At 39.0% G+C, this 20,854-nt stretch overlaps 1 protein-coding gene across 1 annotated transcript in view; it reads left to right on the top strand.

Moving 5' to 3' along the window:
• The window catches only part of LOC112652754 (uncharacterized), a 139,185-nt gene that overhangs the window by 78,494 nt on the left and 39,837 nt on the right, over positions 1-20,854 (top strand). Inside the window, exon 6 of the mRNA XM_035714863.2 lies at positions 15,633-15,721. Coding sequence (XP_035570756.1) covers positions 15,633-15,689 — 57 coding nt within the window. The 3' untranslated portion in view covers positions 15,690-15,721. The remainder of the gene's footprint in view (positions 1-15,632; positions 15,722-20,854) is intronic.

Genomic DNA, 20,854 nt, shown 5'->3' with positions numbered 1-20,854 from the left:
AGAAACATATCTTAATTTTAAAAAGTGCTTTCTTGCTAAAAAATGCTAACCATCATCTGAGCTTTCAGTGAGTCATAATTGGTTTTGCTGGTGCAAGGTTTTGTCTCAGTGTTGATGGCTGCTGACTGATCAGAGTGGTGGTTGCTGAAGGCTGGGGTGGCTTATTTCTTAAAATAAGACAACAATGAAGCTTGCCACATCGATCAATTCTTCCTTTCAGGAAGGACTTCTCTGTAGTGTGTGATGCTTTTTGACAGTATTTTACCCATGATAGGACTTCTTTCACAACTGGAGTCAAAACTTTCAAAAAATTGGAGTCTAGCCCTTAAGAAGTTTATGTAAAATTCTAAATTGTTCATTGCCATTTCAACCATCTTCACAGCATCTTCACCAAGAATAGATTCTATTTCAAGAAGCCAGTTTCCTCCCTCATCCATAAGAAGCAACTCCTCATTTGTTAATGTTTTATCATGAAATTGTAGCAACTCAATCCCACCCTCAGGTCCCATTTCTACTTCTAGCTCTCTTGCTATTTCCACCACACCTGCACTCACTTCCTCCACTGAAGTCTTGAACCCCAAAAGTCATCCATGAAGGTTAGAATCAACTTCTTCCTAGCTCCTGTTCAGGTTGATACTTTAACCTCTTCCCATGACTCATGAAAGTTCTTAATAGCATCTAGAATCGTGAATCTTTTCCGGAAGGTTTTCAATTGACTTTGCCCGGATTATTCTGAGCAATCACTATCTGTGGTGGCCATAGCCTTACAAAATGTATTTTTAAAATAATGAGACCTGAAAGTCAAAATTACTCCTTGGTCCAGGGGCTGCAGAATGGATGTTGTGTTAGCAGGCATTAAGACAGCATTGATCTTATTGGATAGCCCATCAGAGCTCTTGTCTGGCTAGATTGTCAATATTTTGAAAGGGATCTTTTTTTTTTTTTTTTTTTTCCTGAGTGGTAAGGCTCAGCAGTAGGCTTAAAATATTCATTAAACCAGATGTACTGTCACTTTGTCGTTCCACTTATAGGGTACAGGCAGAGTATATTTAGAAGGATTCTTAAGGGCCCTAGGATTTTCAGGGTGGTAAATGAGCACTAGCTTCAACTTAACATCACCAGCTGCATTAGCCCCTAACAAGAGAGTCAACCTGTCCTTTGAAGCTTTGATGTCAGTCATTGATCGACTTCTCTTCTCTGGCTATGAACATCCGAGGTGCCTCATCTCTCAATATGATGATGCTATTGTATCTGCATTGAAAATCTGTTGTTTAGCGTAACCACCTTTATTAATTATCTGAGTTAGATCTCTGGATAACTTGTAGCTTGGACATCAGCACTTGCTGCCTCATCTTGCAGCACTTTTACGTTATGACGATGGCTTCTTTCCTTAAATCTCAGGAGCCAACCTCTGCTTAGCTTCAAACTTTTCTCCTGCAGCTTCCTCTCCTCTCAAGCTTTGGTTTAAAGGAATATTGTGGCTTGTTAAATCTATCCAGATCACTAAAACTTTCTCCATATCAGCAATAAGGCTGATTTATTTTTTTATCATATGTGTGCTCATTGGGCTCGCACTTTTCATTTCTTTCAAGAACTTTCCCGTTGCATTCACAACTTTGCTAACTGTTGGGCCTAGCTTTTGACTTATTTCAGCTTTCAACATGCCTTGCTCACTAAACTTCATCATTTCTAGCTTCTGATATAAATGAGAGGCAGTAACTTTTCCTTTCACTTGAACGTTTAGAGGCCATTGTAGGGGATATTAATTGGCCTAATTTCAATCTTGTCCTATTTCAGGGACTGGGAGGCCTGAGGAGAGAGAGAGAGACAAAGAGACAGAGAGACAGAAGGGGAAACAGCCGGTTGCTAGAGCCATCAGAGCACAACACAACATTTATCAATTAAATTTACCATCTTATACAAGTGCAGTTTGTGGTGCCCCAAAACAATTATAATAGTAACATCAAAGATCATGTAACACAGATCACCACAACAAATATAATCATAATGAAAAAGCTTGAAATATTGCAAGAATTATCAAAGTGTAATTTTGATAGATGCGAAGTGAGTGAATGCTGTTGGAAAAATGGCACCAATACATCTGCTTGAGGCAGGGTTGCCACAAACCCCCGATTTGTAAAATACACAGTGTGCAAAGTGTGCTACAGTGAAGTGCAATAAAACAGGGTATGGCTACATCCTATTTGATCTGCAATGCCCTCCAGTAATGATGTTATGGAATTAGGGAGGGCTAATAATTTGGCAAAATGAAAAATGAGAAAAAAGAGAAATGTGTATGATCTTATAAATGTTTGGCCATATTATAAAGTTAAGATAAAATTGCCTTTGATCTCTATCTGAAACCAAACATTTGTTGAAAATTCTTATTCTTGGCAAAGCACCTCCCTCAGGCCTTTAAAGAGCTAATTTGGGGAGCTAATATGCGTTCTCCAGCATCAATTAACACTTTCATTACCTTCATTTCAATATTTAAATATAGAAAAATAGAGAATGAAGGATTTAATTTTCTCTAAAATAAGCTATCTAAAAAAATCAGAAAGTTCAATTTATTTATTTTTTTTTCAGAAAGTTCAATTTAGTCATACAATAAAATTAAGTTTTTAATTACTTAATTTTTAAAAATTTTTTTAAATTTAAAATATTGTTAACTCCTTATGAGTTTTAGAGGGGGAAAAATGAAGTCTGTAGGCCTGTGAATCTAATACTTTGTGACCAGCACTGGAAGGACACTGGATTCCATTCATTCATTCATTCATTCATTCACAGTCTATCTCTGTATTCTTACCATGTTCCCAAAAAGGTTGGGGATATGCTAAGTTCATACAATGAACTAGGTCTTCAGTGTTTAAGAGGAAGAGTGTGCTTTTTCTCATGATTTACACTGACATCTTTGATATTTTTCCTTGATGTGCCTGAATATCCCAGACATGCTCTCACCTCAGGGTCTTTGCACTCATAAAATGTGCATAGCCACATGGATATCTACATGGCTCACCTTCTCATCTTCAGGTCTTTGTGAGACATTCCTTGACCAAGCAGGTAAAAAATTTCTGTGTTCCCTCAATTCATACCACATTATCATAAACTTAGCTCCTTCCTCTCCTGTCTTCTTTATTCCTTAGTACTTCTTATCAGTTAACATGCCAAAGATTCCACTTGTTTAAAAAAAAAAAAGTCTAAATTCCAAGGGGCAACAGTTTTTGTCTGGTTTGTTCACTGTTGGTTTCCTTAGGACCAAGGGCTATATCTAGCACCGAGGAGGCGGGCCATGACTCTGTCCAATGAATGAATGAATGAACAAGAGAAATATATTCTATATGATACTGTGAAATGATCAAACAGTCATACTAAGAGTTACAATGGAGATTAGGGACAGAAGTTCAGGGATCGATAGCACTTCATAGGAAGCATCTTGGAGAAAAAATTTCTAAACAATAAGGTGTTTGTGTTCAGCTTTCTGAGTAAGCAAGTAAGATTCTGCTCATGACAAGGGACCTAAAATCCCCTCCCGTGTCAGTGTACACAGAGAGAGGCCAGACCAGAGGTTAGAACACTCAGATTAGATGGAGTCAGACTACAGGGCCCCAGGATTGTGTGAGCATTTCTGGAGTTGATGATCAAATATTAAGATCTTTCAGTAATTGGTTAAAGAATAGGAAGAAGGAGAAGAAGATGAAAAGGAGGATGAGGAATAGGAGGAAGCAGCAGCAGCAGCCAAGATCCCATATCTGCTAGCCAGACTGCCCAAGGCCAGAGCAACATGAGATACCCATAAGAAGTAATCTATGCCAAAAGTATTTCATTAGCTACCTTAGTCATCAAATGTTCCTTAGTAAGGAGGGACTAAAGATTGATTTATATAACATTCTTTGAAGATTTATAATTCTATGTATTAAAGCCTTGATTAATACTTACTTCACAGAGTTATGTGATAATAAAAATAATTTAAGTAAAGAGCTTGTCACAGTGGCTAGTACCCATGGCTATTAGTTTCCTACATACCACCTTGTATGGTATCTAATATGTCAGGAGGAATCATGCAAAAGCTTGAAATAGCAAAAGTTAAAAAAAAGATTACCAAATGTCACTGCCAGGTTGTCTGTGACATCCATTGTCTTTGAACTACTTGACAACTCTGTTAATTGAGGAAAAATGTAGCAATGCAAATTCTTCTTGTCCATAGAAATGCAAATGATTTTTACCAGTGAAGGTGCAATTGATTAATATCCCAATAATTTTGTCCACTGTGTTATGCTTCTGTGAAGGAATTCATTTCAGCATTCCTTATATTTGTCTGCCCTTTGGATTCTCCTCTGAATGGGCTGGGACTTGTTACCAGCTCCTTTATTAGTTAACAGCTCAAAGAAAAATTTTAACAAGTCTCCACTTTATATTTTATGAGGATTATGGTTTTATTGTCTCTGTGTCCTCTAATATGTAGTTTCTGCATAAACTATGGATTCAGTCTTAAGCAGCAAGTCATTTTATTTTTTTGCCAACATTCTACATGTGTGTGCTCTTTTAATAAATATTCAGAGATGTGTTTGCAGGTCAGTTTGTGTTAATAAAATTGCTTGATACTCCATTTAAAAATGTATAAAAAGAAGGGAGTGGTAGGAGAGGAAGTCGGATGGATGTGTGGTAGGGAATGCCACAGGAAGGAGGAGTGGAAGAACCAAGGTTGTGAAAGGCGTGTCATGACAGAGGGACGAGTTTGGATTTGGTTCTGAAGGCCCTGGACTCCATTTGAACCACAATGACACCCTTGCAGAGCTCCTACTAATTTAAAGATATAGCAGCTTTCTCCAGAATATTCTGGTACATTTTTCTTTCTGAGCAAATTGGGTGCCATGGATTTGGTAACTTGTTTATAACTTAAAGCCTGTTGCAAGTTACACCACTGGTGATGGCAAAGCTCTCAAGTACTCTGCCCCTTCTGATTTCATGCCAATGGCTGGTATCCTGATCTTAATCAGGATAGATTTGTCATGGGAAAAAAGAGATACTTAGAATATGTGGACCAGACATCCCGAGGGAATTAAGATTTGGATGCTCAGAATAGGCAAGAATAGACTGGATTATTCCAGAACCATTTCCTTAGCTCCCTGGTTATCAACAATTTTTTTGTAAAGAAGGACTGACGTGAATATAATGCCCGTTTTAAGGTTTATAATCGTATGTGTTTTAAGGTCTTGGTTGACATCTTCATATTATGTGACAATTAAATAAGATAATTTAGGCAAAGAGCTTATCATCATGACTAGCCCTTGTGGCTATGATTTTATTAACTATATCTCTTCCCATCTCTCAAAGGACTTTTTCCTTTCTCTGCTTGAGTGCACCACATGTTACACAAACAAGGTACAAACACACTATTCATACTGAGAAGGGAAGATTTTGAAACACTTGCTATCAATTAGTTTACAAGGTTCCACCAGGGTCAGTGTACGCCATAAAATTCCTCAGCTCATGACGCAGGGAAGGCCGTAGATATATGGGTACAGTCCAACCTGACTTTTAGGGCATGATCCAAACATGTGGCTTGGTTAAAATGAATGGGTTATTTTTGTTGTTGTTGTTGTTATTTTTAATCTCAATGACCCTCTAGAGTCAAGGCTTTGAAATGTTGGCATTGCTCTTAAAATCATGGTTGTGAAATGTATAACTGTGTTTTGGTTAAAATAATTGATTTAAATGGAGTCAGAAATGGAAGGCAAATGGCAAACTCCACACGGCACCCGGCCTCCCTGGGGCTTTTGCTGTGGTCAATCCCTGACCATGTTAGGCCTGGGGCATCTATCTACCTGGTAAGTGGCTCTCAACTCCCAGTTTTAACAGACCAAAACTCAGGCACCACAGCTGTAAAGCATTTCCAATACTTTGAGGGAAAACTCTGGAAACCTTCCTGAGGTAAACATCTGCTTCTTCAAAAGGAGGCAGCCTAGGGCAGCCCGTGTGGCTCAGCGGTTTAGCGCCACCTTTGGCCCAGGGCATGATCCTGGAGACCTGGGATCGAGTCCCATGTCTGGCTCCCTGCATGGGGTCTGCTTCCTCCTTTGCTTGGGTCTCTGCCTCTCTCATGAATGAATAAATGAGTATTTTTTTTTTTAAAAAAGGAGGCAGCCTAAATTAGGTGGTCTAGAGGAGCATAAAAAAGTAGCAAAATGACCAGGGGACAAGTGAAGACAAGGCACAGAGTCCCCTGGCATCTTACTGAAGTAATGAGGTGAAAAAATCTTCTAGCAGGAAAAGAATGTGGGCTATGTCCTTTCTCCTGCCCACAGAGCACCTTTCCCAGGAGAGATAGCCCATCAATGGAGGCCTAACAAGACCAGAAGCCTGGGTCATAGTATCATTACTTAAATATATGCTTTCGTCTGCACATTTGAACCCTATATCTAATTCCACCACGTGAGTGACTGGAAAGATGGTTCCATAGATTCCAGTGCAAACTGATCCAATAATAACAGCAACAAACAGTTGCTTAATGCTCTCAGCTCTTCCCACCTATAAATCTCTCAATAACTCCATGAGATAAGCACTTATTATTTCCAATTTTTACCTGAGGCTACTGATGTTTGGGGAGTTTAAGTGATCTGTCCGCAGGAGTCAATACACTTAGCAAGTAATGAAATGAGGAATCAAGCCCAGGCAACCCAATTCCAGACTCCATATCTCGATCCTTATTCTCTACTTCCACTGGCCTTGGGAAAAAATGTAACCACCAGATGTTATAAAACTAAGTCTAAGCATTTAAAAAATAATACCCGCTAGGATAAATCATACACATTAAATACAAATAAATATCCATTAAATACAATGTGTCCTTTAAAATCTTTACCTTCAATTCATTTACAGGCTATCTTTTCATGGAAAGTGCACAGCAAGAAAGAATCCAGACTCTATTTCAACAAAAATTACCTCACCTAAATGATCAGAATTCTCACCAGCAGTGTCTTATTAAATATAGCAGTTTGATACTCATAGTTAACTTATTGAACATATACTAATAATAAGCCATTGTCCCAGGCTCCCTGTAAGTGTTAGTTAACACATCAAGTATTCATAAACTGCCTGCAAAGCAGGCTCTATTATTATCCCCATTTTACAGATGAGGACCTGGAGGCACACGGTTCACTCAGGCAGTCAGGGGCGTAGCTTAGAGCCCCACAGTCTGGCTCCCCGGTCTCCATGCTAGAGTCCCATGCTATGATCCCTTTTAAGAATCTTGAATCTTGTCTATTTCTCCGAAAAGTGTCATTAGCAACTCTTTTTCACAGCCTAATCTCATGCTCAGTATTTATATGTGTGTACATAGCTCTTTCAGGTGTTTGCCAAAAGGTTTCACATAGCATGTTATTCGATGGAACATCCCCAAAAGGAAAAAGAGCTGATGTTGGAGCCTCAGTTAAGGAAAATGCAAAGCTGGAAAAGTCATTCGCCTGAGGTTCCACAGCCAAAACAAGGCTAGAACAATTAGAAACTGAGTCATCCGGCTCCTTGTCCATATTGTATTATTACTTGAATGTGATTAACAGCAATGTGGGACTTATTTGGAGTTCACATATGTCCAGTTCTTAGACTAATCATATTCTAATTCAGGGGAATTGCCTCATTGCCAAAAAATGGAGCAAGAAATCTGTACACAGGACTGGTTGCAGAGACCCCTGACAAAAAAACCCAGATGCCTTGTGTCGGAGTGAAGAGCATTCCCTATGGGTGATTCACAAATGCATAAAGGAAGAGTGGGTCCATTTCCTGGGTCCGTTTCTAGTTCTTTTCGAACGAGCAAAGTGTTTCCTAAATTCAAGTCATTTTCCTAAATTTAAGTCATAAAATTAAGTCATTTACAATCACTCTTGTGATTTGTGCCTTATCAGTCTGTTACCTCGGCTAGCTTACATAATATACTTTTTAGTAGGCCCACTGATTTTATTTAGCCCAAGCAATAAAATCTGAAGTTATAGGTTTGATACATGAGTCATATTTTTTTCAGGTGTGCTTTAGTATAAAACACAAACCCTTATTGAGCACTTACCCAAGTACCCTTTAAAACACGTTATCCATATCAACCAGTTAATTCCCATAACAAGAGTATAAGTAGATATTTGCCTTACCCCCATAGGGAAACTGAGGCATGGGGTTTTGGTCATCTGCACAAGAACACAGAGCTGATCAATGGCGGAGCTGGAATCATGAATCCAGGTGGTCTGGTGACAGAGCCTGGGTTTTTAACAACCAGCGCCCTCCATTTTTAGATAAAGCTGGATTGTGTGGAGGAAAAAAAAGGCAATGCATGGAATTGTGGGGCATCCTTGGACAACACCGACTCTATAAACACAAGTTCCTACTTGAGAACTGACCGAAGCAGAGTGTCTATGACGAAGTGCGTTAAGGGAAAAAAAAAAAAAGTATTTTATGACTAGTACAGGGCCAAGCTGACTGAGGTTACAACGTATTGTGGGAAGGGATGGAGAATTATTGCTTTAAGTCTGTTACCCAAGACTATTCCACTAACTGAAGTCGAGGAATGAGAAGTTTGAAGTGGACCAGGACAAGGAGAGTTTGGCAATGGAGAAGCAAATTATATGGACTCAAGGTTTCCTGCATCCCACCACGCTCTGGATGCTTATTTGCCCCCATAATGCTTATTGTTACCCCATAGTAACAAACAAAGCTTCCTTTCTTGAACAAGCTCGGTGAGCTGGAGGGAAAGCTTTGTGCAACACGTAATATAGAAAGGCAGTAGGAATTCAGAGACTGAAATGACATTATTTAATGTAGTTTAATCATCACAATAACCTCCTAGCAATGATTTTGTCATCTCCATTTTGTAAATGGAAAAACAGGCTAAGAGAGGTTTAGTATGCTGCTCTCAGCTAGCAAATGGTAGGGCTGCGATTTGAAGCTAGGTCTGGGGGACTGGTTAAAGACAACTAGGGAATCTTTTTTACTCCTTCCATTGAGAGGGAGAGTCTGGGATGCCTGGGTGGCTCAACAGTTGAGCGCCTGCCTTTGGCCCAGGGCGTGATCCTGGAGACCTGGGATCGAGTCCCACATTGGGCTCCCTGCATGGAGCCTGCTCCTCTCTCTGCCTGTCTCTCTGCCTGTCTCTCTCTCTCTCTCTCTCTGTCTCTGTGTGTGTGTGTGTGTGTGTGTGTGTGTGTCTCATGAATAAATAAATAAAATAAAAGCTGTTCTTTGCGTTCAAAGAATGGCCATGTGGCAAACAGTACTGGCCATGTGGCAAACAGTACTAATCCCAATCTAGATACACCACATGTGCTCACGAAATAGTTAAGTTAAATTTGCTAAAATGTATAATACATGTGAGCTCCACACTGGATTGTAAAAACAAACAAAAACCAGAGCTTCATTATTTCACAGGTAGTATGAGACACAGTATGCTGTGTCTTAGATCATGCTGTTTTTTTCCTGAAAAACTCAACCCTGTTTATCTCTATTTACCTTCAAAGACAAACTTAAGTCCCCCCTTCCTTCCTGATTCCTCTAGTTCTTACCTCCTCCACCCTCCCCTTTTCCACACAATTTAGTCCCTCACAGTAGTCCTCCCAGGAGAGTAAATTTGGCTTGAGGTGCCATCACTTGTCTTCTTCAAATAAACTTAAGTTTCCTGAATTTAAACATCACCTGCTCAAGAAAGCCTTTCCCAGCTACACTTTCTGTCTCCAGTTCAGGTTAGGCCCCCAAATTATATGCTCCCATTAAACCCTGTGGTTTCCATAGTAGCACTCACCATCCTTGCAATGGTTTGTCTATTTCCCTACATAACCATGTACTCTTTTTATGGCATCCGTCTAATCCATCCACATTGTGCACCATTGGAGACCAGAGTGCCTGGCACACAGCAGCTGCTGCAAAAACAGCTTTTGACTTATTAAGTTGAAGGCAAGGACTATGTCTTCATTTTTTGTTTTGTTTTGTTTTTTTGCATTCCCTGAAACAGTTATTAGTGTGAAATTTTTAAAAATCATAAAACCTTACCTTTAAACATGGGAAAGTTATTAATGATAGTTGAGTTTATTTCTCATGGTGTCAAGCTTGCTTTGAGAAAGAAGTTATAAACAGTTTTTAAAAATCTCCTCAGTAAGCCACAATGGAAAACAAGCCCACAAACTCTGAGAAACTCTGACTCACCTGTGGGGGGGCCCTGAATCTTCTTAAGCCTGGAAGGATGAAGACAGGGAAGCAGATATTGATAGTTTCTCTCCCCTGTGATTTCCAGAAAAGAACTTTTCTTGTGATCTCTAGCTGAGCACAGTCTTATAAAGAAGAGTGGGGGCAGGGCATGAATATTGCAACCAGAACTTGTGATATCTCCAGAACCCATAGCTCTAATTTATAGATCCTTCTGGGTCTGGAACCCATCACTTAAAATAGTAGCACAAGGGACAGCAGCCCCTCATTTGTGGATGGAATCCTTCAGGTACCCCCAATCCTGATCTTAACTTTTTTTTCTAGGTGCTCATCCTAATAACACATCTGGCCACAAAACAAGCCACCTTCTCAATCCTGGAGCTCCCTTGTGCAAAATCTGAGTTTCTGTGTCTTTGTTATTAAAATGACTTGTAGCTTGTCATCCCTCCTACAGTTTTTCCTTTAATTCAAATCTCTGAGATCTCACTCTTGGGTCTTTGTTTTATAACTGTCTGATCTAAACCATATGTATGTGTGTGAGGTGGGGGGAGGGGAGGAATCTAGTTTCCTGAGGTCCTTCTGATACCTGTCCTCCCATTCTCTTTGATCTTCCTAAATTCCCGAGCAGCCATTCTTAACATGTGGGTCCACGATCAAAGGATTCAACCTAAGCAACGAAACCTGTGCTTTGGTACCTGCTATGAAACAGGGCCATTCATTCATTGGTTCAACAAATAAAGAGTGTCTATTATGTGCTAGGAATGAATCTTGATGAGAAAACAGGCAGTAACTAATTCAGGTTCTCACAGTTCAGAAGAAATGGATCTAGGGGCTGGAGGCATCTCTCTGAGACCTCTTCACATTATTTGAAGGATACAATGGAAATTTGACATCAACCAAGCCCCCAAAGCCCAGTACATGAGAATGACCAGTAGCACCATTCAACAAAATATTTGTTGTTCCTGGTCATGTAAGGCACATGCGATACAACCCTAAATAATGCATGGTCCTCCCCTCAAAGTTCAGGAGGTCAGGGAAGTCTCATTCCTATCTGAAAAAGGAGAACTGATGTAGTATGACAAGATGATAGTTCTTCCTGGCCAAACTTGAAGGTGCAGTTGGTAGGCAGAGAAAGGTGAAATATGGGATTTGTGAGCCTCTGTGACCCCTGTGGAAATTGCAGACATGTTACCTTTGGCCAGTCGCCCTCTGCGTCCTTGTGCTCATGGACTCTGATCACTTATTAGCTCCTCCTGTAGGTTCCATCCTTCCTTACAGAATAGCAGGTCCTACTAGCCTAACAGCAGCTGATGAAATCAGCAGCAGTATTTTTAGCCAAGCTTCATTAAAAACTCAACACAAGGCCCAACTATGTTAGTCATAACACTGGAGTAAAACCACAGACTCCCTTTTCCTTTGTTTCAATCAAGTGTATTTACATATACTTACAGTTGTCTCTGCTTCTCTGCTTACTCAGAAACGATCTTTTCTGTAGCTGAGTCACGAAGCCTTGGTTGAATGTCCATGTGTTCAAATAAACTTTAGCTCTTATTATAACCACTCTAATAGGTTTCTTCCTTTTCTTTCTTCCTCTTCTTCCTTCTCTTTTTTGCCACTGACATCTCCTATTTGTCTGTTTCTTCCTGTTGCTTCCAGAAGATTCAAAATTTTGTATATTTACTTATTGGTCAGATTTCCTGTAGACCCATTGATAAAAATATTTTGGAATAATCATCACTTTCTTTTGACAGCCATTTACCACGAGTCATCTGACAGATCTGGTGATTTGAAAATTAGATTGTTGGGAACTGTGCTCTCCAATGTGGTAGCTACTAGCCACATTGAGCTATTGCACACTTGAAATATGGATGAGATTAGATATATTGGATTATTTAAAATTAGTCTTTACCTATTTTTCCCTTTTTTATTGTGGCTAACAAAAAATTTAAATCATATACATATGGTTGATACTATACTTCTATTGAAAAATGCTGACCTATACAGACCAGCTTCTCCTGCATAGCAAACAAAAGAATCCCAAACTAGTAGAGGGCAGGGCATGAACAGTACAGTGAGAATTCAGGATCATTCCACTTCTTATTAGTTTGGTGATCTTAGGTATGTTACTTATCCAATCTCAGATTTGGTTTCTTCCTTTGTACAATGAGGGTAATTATAATTCTTTAACAGCTATTGTAAGGATGAAATGAAACGATGGGTATTCATATTTTGGCATGGAATCTAGCACAAGGTAAATGCTCATTAAGTAAAAATATTATGAGTTATTAAGTACTGAGATTAAAGTCTTCCTCTTATACACCAACTGGTTTTAAGAAAACAACAGAAACTCAGTAGTGTTGCTGTTCTGTCCAGACTTGGCTCCACCATGAGGCCCTTATCACCAAATACTCATTTTAGATTGCACATTGCAGGGGCTTCACTTTGAAAGATTTTCTTTACCTATGAGGTTTTTTGTCTTTCACCTTCTATGTCCTATCTGTATACTTTTAAGAAAACAAATACAAATTAAAAAATTTAGTTCATGGTTAGCTAAATTCTGTTAAGGACTCTCAATTGAAAACTGATATCTTACTTTCTATACCTGACTTGAACATTGATTTGAATGTTATAATTTCCCTCTGAAAGTACAAATAGAGTGCACTTGTAACATTTTAAAAAAATAAGCACCAAATATTCAGTAGCTGTGTGTGACTGTATGTGCATATGTATTACACAATGAATAAACACAAGAGGGTACCCATCAGCGTTGTACAGTATTGGCTTTGTTAGGAGTTCAAGTATATTTTCAATTTCAAGGATTTTGTTTTGTTTGGATTTTAAGATATACAGGATATCCTTCTTCCTGCTTCCCACCCATCCACACAATTTCTTCTGGCTATAGTTAGATGATATGTGATCTTGTAGTAAGAAGCAGAGAAAGGGTACCAGTATTTATCCCATTTTAAATAAGAATTTAATGGGTTAACCTGATTTACATTAGATTTTTTAGGCACAAGCCAATGGTGTCATAAGAAAATAACAGTGGTAAGCATAATTATATTATACACTATCAATAATTTGGCACGCACATGTGCACATTTAACATGAACTAGAATATTTATCTAACAGTAACTATATGGCTACTTCCTTGGCTGGATTTTTTCTTACCTTTTTTCATCATCAGAAGTGATCTCATCTAAAAAGGAATAGGACAGTGGGATGCTTGGATGGCTTGGCGGTTAAGCATCTGCTTTTGGCCCAGGGCATGATCCTGGAGTCCCAGGATCGAGTCCTGCATCAGGATCCCTGCATGGAGCCTGCTTCTTCCTCTGTCTATGTCTCTACCTCTCTATCTCTGTGTCTTTCATGAGTAAATAAATAAAATCTTTTAAAAAATAAAATAAAAAGGAATAGAACAAGACTGTATGCTATATCAAGCCTTCCCAGCTGAGTATTTTGCAGCCAGCATTTTCTTTTTCACTGTAAGTTCTGCGGGCAGAAAGATGCCTCTAAAATCATTCTAAATTTAGCTGGACAGTCAACACTCTGACAGATGTTGTTAAATGGTCTTTCAGCGAATTGATGCAACACACTGAGATCTCATTAGCATGTTGTACTACATGCTGTATGGTTGTGTCTGCTGGTTTGCTAACGAACCAGGAGTACTGAAACTTCAAATTTAATTCCCTTCCAACAACATTATTTCCTAAGAGGGTTTATAATAGCTTTGACAGTTACTATAACCAACAGGAAACTGTCCAAGGCTCTTTAGAATCACTGCATCCAGCAAACTTCACATGCCCTGGGATGGAATTAAGAGCCTTTACCATTTCCCAGTGTACTTGGGTGCAAAATATTTTGCAGAAGTGTGAAATATGAAGAGGCAAGGCCCTGACATTTGAAAAACAAGCAGCTTCATTTGCAAGATGACATTAGTCTGTTTCTCCCTCCAGTCGCTGTTTCTCTATAATGCTGGAAATGTCAGCAAGAGGCCAAGAACCTGGATCACACTGTGAGGAGGCGGACAATTGAGGCTGGTGTGGCATCAGCAGCAACAGTGGCAGCAGCCATCTAATTTTTGCAAATGGCAAAAATCCTGGTGATGCTTTCAAATGCCTATCTTCTTGGATGCTATCCAGGAGAAAGGTGTGGCATAGTAGCCTCCAAAGTGGACAAACATGCAGTCTCTGCCCCCCCAAGATATAAAAAAAGATATCCTAGAGGTGAAAGGATATAAGGTAGCCATGGGGTAGATGCGGTGGCAAAGACTGATCAACTGGCTCAAGAGAGGCAAATGGCAAAAGGCAGGGCTTCAGGCAGGAGGTGTGTACTAGAGCCTGGCTCAGGCTGCTGAACAGCAGGCTGACACTGAGCTCAAGGAGATGGAAAGGAGCCACGGTGGAGGGCACCAGGCAGACTAATTGCCAAGTCAATGAATCTGCCAGCTGTGACCTGAGCCTCTTGCCTGCCAGGGTCATCCTACCCTGAAGAGCACAGAAACCTGGGAGGACAAACAGTGAGCCTGTGTTGGGAAGATTTCAAAAGTACTATCTTGAGAGAGAAGAGAGAAGAGAGCAAATATTAAAAGAATGATAAAGGATGCAGCTCATTGCAGATGCCTGCCTACTTGCAGACAGACAATATGTGGCCAAAGTATGCAGATGGCAATGACCTCTAATGACGGAGCTAAGCAAACAGAGCCTTCAACTGTTTAACTCTCCATCCGTCACCTAGTCAAATCTCTCCTTTCAGCTGCATCCTAGGACAATCCACTCACTTGGGCAGTTTTTAGGATTTAGCCATATAAATCCTGGTTTGAATTCAGTTTATTTCCACATCTTTCACTTTTGCTTTTTGATACATTTTTTTTGACCACCAGCCTAGTTCATCTGATTGAATTCCCCATATGGCCTGTTATCTCTCCTTGGAATTGACACCCTAAATTCTAGCCTCAGCTTGACTATTGGGAGCCAGAGCATACTCAGCCTTCCTTTCTCCATAGGACCTGGGTCTGGGCTGGGCTGTCTTGCCCATACATAGCATCACTATCCATTATGTTCTCCTGGCATGCCTGAACCACTGGAGCTCCCCATCAAAATCAGGTTCACCTCGTTTACTTCTCTTGCTGATCTTTTGTCATTCTCATTGACAGAATGAAAGGTCCCAGAGGCAGACTCTGAAAACAAGATATTGTGAGGAATTATCAGGAGATGAAACTGATGGGAAGTAGTAGAGGAGGAGGAGGAAGCCAAAAAGGGTGAGCCATCAAGTCAATAACCACTGTGGGCAACTGGATTTTACTAGGGAACTCTGGGAGAAAGTATAGAACATACACCACAGAATTATCCCACACAAAGGACCTGGGGTATTTATCCATCAGCTCCTTTCTGACATTGAGGGCTATTCCCAAGGGTGATAATTCTTCAGCTTTTCTTATTTGCTTCACAATGTAGGTCAAAGGAGCTCTGGTGGGCAGTGGAAGTCTTCAAGCAAAGAGTTGCGGATGCTGACGATTGGAAGCTGGTTTACTGCATGGATCATGGTGAGCTAAAGGGAAAGATGGGCATCTGTTAGTCCCAAACCATGGGTCACACCTACCATCCTCCTCTGTCCCTCATAATGTATCTCATCTCATACTCTAACCAGGCTATTTCCAGCTCAGATTTAGATTTGAATTCCAGTTGTACACCTATACTACTCAAGTTCAAGGTGAACCATAACATATTCACCTGCTCCTCATGTGTGTTTTAAATCATTCATACTCCTGATACTGTACTAAGTGTTGAGGAGTCCAGGATGAATGCGACATGGTTCCTACTTACAAGAAGTAAATTGTTCATAGTTAAAATGATCTTCCTACTTCTGCCTGCCAGAAGAAACCTACTAATTTATACAGTATGTAGTGCCCTCATTTCTCTAAGACATGCAGGTTCACTACTATGTCTTCAATACATAGTTGCTGAATCCATCATCTTCAGGTCATTTCTCTTTCCAATCAACTGATAAGCACCATCAATCCTTTATTTTTTTTTTTTTCATGTTTCTAGCCTTGGTTTATTCTATTCCATTCTAACTGCCTTAATCCATCAGATTGTGTCAGTGTCAACTTATTTTTTCTAATAACCTCAATTGACAGTCTTACCTACCTCTCCATTTTCTAAAGCCCTCTGTGCAAATAAAATTTACTTCCTCTACCATAGTGATGTGATGAATCTTTCTAAGATATGTCTGAAATGTTTTTCCATTTTTTGCTTGTTCATGAAGATTCAAGACATTCCCCAATTTTTCATAACTCTACTTTTCCAAAATTCTCTTATACTGTTACCTTACATGAATCCTCTAAATAATCCAGATTAATCTACTCACTGTCACCCAATAAAACATGTACATTCAGTCTCCCTACTGACTACTTAGTGCACTTTCCCATCTTCTCTGATCTACTCTCCCCTGTACCAGAACCTACTCAGACTTTAAGATGGAGCTCAGGTCTCATCTTCTCCTGAAGCTTCTGACTAGCCCAACCCATGCTGATCTTTCTTAACAGAATCTGCTATTACATGTACTAATCATTTGATGTTTTATCATTGTCGGCAATATGTGACATTATTTGTATAGAATTTATTATATCTGTTTTAGAAATCGCGAGACCTATTGTTAAACACTTAAGTGTCAAGTTTCTTTTTTTTAAATTTTATTTATTTATTCAGAGAGACAACAGAGGCAGAGACACAGGCAGAGGAGAAGCAGGCTCCATGTGGGGAGCCTGATGCAGAACTCGATCCAGGACCCCAGGAATCATGATCTGAGCCAAAGGCAGAAGCTCAACCATTGAGCCACCCAGGTGCCCTAGTGTCAAGTTTCTTTAAAACTTTACCTCTTTAAATTTTGTAACAATACTGTGATATAGCTATTGTTTTCCCTATTTTCAAATGAAGAAATTGAGCATCAAAGAGGCTAAGGAGCTTGTCCAAAGGAAAAAAATAGGCAAAGCTTTTCAAAATTAAAATTTGAAAACCAGATCTGCCTGACTTTTAACAGCTACAATATCTTCCCAATGAAATTATAAATTCATTAAGACCAAGGACCAATCTTATTCTTTCTCTGTAGACAATGAATTATTTGTAGTAGGAGTTTAGTTCAATTATTCATTTAAATTTGGGAGTATTTTCCTTATTGTGAGGAGACTCAGCTGCATTTTGTTTTGTTTTTGTCTATTTAGATAAAAAAAAAGTTAATGGCTCTAAAAAAAATTGGCTTTGCCCATGTTTGGTGAGTCCACCAGTTTGTAAACTCCATAAAATCATGAACAGTGTATGTCTGTTCATCACTATATTTCTGTGCCTACTGAAAAAAATGACTTGTTGAATGAATATTTTGCCCTTATGTGAGTGAATATGCCCTTATGAGGGTGGGCTTATCTTAAAAATTTGGCAACAATAAGCCATGACATAAAGGTGTGATATGGTCTTAAAGGATTTATATTCTAAATATACAGAACTGAACCACTTAGAGCAGAGAAAACAGGATGTCCTCTTTGCCTTTGTGGGCATTTGACTTTGGACTTGACGCCTGCTACTGATGCCCTTAGCAAAGGGCTTCAAGGTTGCTTAGTCTCAACATACAATCTTTTTCAGTGTGAGCAGAACAACTGATTCTTCCATACTTTAGATGACATAACCTAACATTTATTTTTCAGTTCTCTGGTGATAGCCACATCAAACAGCTTTCTCCCTGTTTCTGTTCCTTGAAGTATCAATACCTCAAGGAATGATACAAATACACTGAGCACTGGAAATCCCATCAGAGCTTCTTAAACTGGTATCCATGGATGGTCTCTAAAGATCCTTTAAACACTTTAATATTCTCTACAGAATATTGGATGCGTGTGTTTTATGTTTTCTGGAAAGAAAGCTTTCTGGCATCAAAAGATCCCTTGTATGTATGAGTCGGTTTCTGCTTCGTTTGTTTTGTTTTTTAAATTCCACACATGAGTAAAATTGTATTGTGTTTGCCAGAAAAGAGGCAGGTGGGAGGATGGGCAATATGGATGAAGAGGAGTGGGATGTAGAGGCTTCCAGCTACAAAAGGAGTGAGTCACAGTGATGAAAGGTACACCACAGGGAATCCAGTCAGTGATATTGTAATAGCCTCATATGGAGACAGATGGGAGCTATACCTGTGGTGTGTGTAGCATAGTGTATATAATTGTTGACTCACAACACGTTATACATCTGCAACTAATGTAACATTGTGTGTCAACACAATAAAGAAAAGATTCCCAAAGGAATTCATGACCCCCAAACAGGTTAAGTGTTATTGCTTAAGGTAAACTAGTAAATTGTAGTCTTGGTTATCAACTATCTATTAGATGGATGCTGTGATTTGTAAATACTTTTGGTGTGTCTCACATCTTTGGCACTGCGCTAGGTATCATGAGAGATGCTAATGGTTGCAAATCAACTTGTTTGATTTGCAATCAGCTTAAGTTTGATTCATAAAATGATCTCCTTTGGATTTAATCTCCTTCAGGTTAGCTGGCAATTAAATTTCTGGACTATAAGACAGAAAGTTAATTTTCTTGTCCAGAAACAACTAATCCCAAATCCTCTCCACCACCTTCTAGAGGTGTGGGATCATTGCCAAGCCATAGTTCTGGCATACAAGCTGTTCTTTACATATGGTAACATATGTGCTGGTGCTGGTAACAATTGCTTAACTATTTCGCTATTTCTTTGAATTAAATTAGATTTGCCATCAACTATCCACTATTTCATTAGTCATTTGTGGATCTTGAGTATCCAAGAGCAAGATGTGTAACTGAGTTTATAAGTAAGGTCAATGGCCATGACCTAGAGGGAGCCCATCTAACCCACATAAAATAGAATCTATAGATTTAACCCTCTATAGACATGCAGATGATGGCAGTGCTGCTTATCTCTATGGGGGATTTTATGGAATTGCACATTTGACCTTCAGCAAAATTACTAATTTTTTAATTATCAGATCTGAGGGACCCAATTCCTTTCTTTTCCTCTACTGCTGAATTATATTTTCATCATCACTCAGTAGTAGTGCATTTATTCCAGTGCAATGACTATACCACAAGAAAGAAACATTTGCAAGTGTAATTTCCTATAGGCAGGAAATTACATTTCTCTTATTTTTTCATGCTAAAGATAGGACTGTGAAGAAAGAATTTTACCACAATTTCAACAATTTCCTATCTTCAAGTTTGCACAGTAAGATTTGAATCCTAATTTTTCATTATTTTCTTCTTCATCACTTTCCTCTGCTTTCCTTAGAAGGCCGAAACAACAATTCTTAACTGAAAACTCATATAAAAGAATTTTGCTTTCCTATTACTTTCTTTAGGAATACCATCATCATTTCATCATCTATTAGAGTTATGGATTTTTTTTTTCATGTAAACAAACCTTCTGTGCAGCTAAAACATAAATAAATAAAATAAAATAAAATAAAATAAAAATAAAAGAACTAACTTGTCACAGACTATCTCTTACCATTTCAGTGTGTTGCAGCAAAAAAAAAAAAAGTAAAATAAAGAATATGAATGAGTAAGGAGGCATCTTGTTTACATTTCTAGTGATAGAAAAGAAGAATACCAAAGAAGAAGACTGGACTTTTTATGTTCAGCTGGCTCTTTCCTTTGAAAATATTTTTGAATTCAGAAAAACTTAAGGATTTTTGTGGACTATTTCTCTCATAAAATATTGAAAATCCTAAGTTACTTCTCCTTGCACTCCTTGGTGGGTTAGAAACTAGACGAAAACATGCTAATTAATATCCTTTGGTTGATTTAAAATTTTTCTATAGATATTTTTTAAAACATCACTGTGGCTGGTAAAAAACTAAAATTACAAGACTTCCCTGTTACTGAAAAAAGTCAAATCCTCTTTAGTGTTCACCAATTTACAGAATCTGACTATAGTAGGAAAATAGTCCATTTTTCTGTGTTTTTAACACATGTTCTTTAGGAGAATTTTTGCCTACACATCGGTGAAGTCTGTATCCCATAGAGTAAAAAATTCCAGGAAGAATAATCATTGTGTCTTGGAGCAGGCTGACTGGCTGTAACTCTTAGCTGAAGGCAGAGTGATATAGCAGAAAAGTATAGGCTTTGGGACTGTAAGGCTCAATTCAATTTCTAATTCCACTTCCTAGTAGTTACATGACCTTGCATAAGTTACTTATCCCTCTGGACCCTCAATTTTTCAGCAGAAAAAATTTTAACAATAAAATGAACCTCTCTCGATCCTGTTTATTTTATTTTTTTTAAAAGGTTATTTATTTATTTATTTATTCATAGACACAGAGAGAGAATGGCAGAGACACAGACAGGGAGAAGCAGGCTCCATGCAGGGAGCCCGATGAGGGACTCAGGATCACACCCCAGGCTGCAGGCGGCGCCAAACCACTGCGTCACCGGGGCTGCCCTTGATCCTGTTTAATGGTGAAAGATAACACATGTAAATTGTTTAATGTAACATGAAACTCTACTATGTGTGGCATTGTAGCCTCCCCAAATTCAACTGTTGAAGGCCTAACCCCCACTGACTCAGAATGTGACTGTACTGGAGACAGGGCCTCTAAAGAGGTAACTAAGGTAAAACATATGGGGAGGCTCAAATCAAGATGACTGGTGCTCCTATAAGAA

This window comes from Canis lupus, chromosome 4, assembly GCF_003254725.2.
Source record: "Canis lupus dingo isolate Sandy chromosome 4, ASM325472v2, whole genome shotgun sequence".
Taxonomy (NCBI): Eukaryota; Metazoa; Chordata; class Mammalia; order Carnivora; family Canidae; genus Canis; species Canis lupus.
Note: the sequence above shows the minus strand (reverse complement) of the source record. Positions and strands in the feature narration are given on the sequence as shown.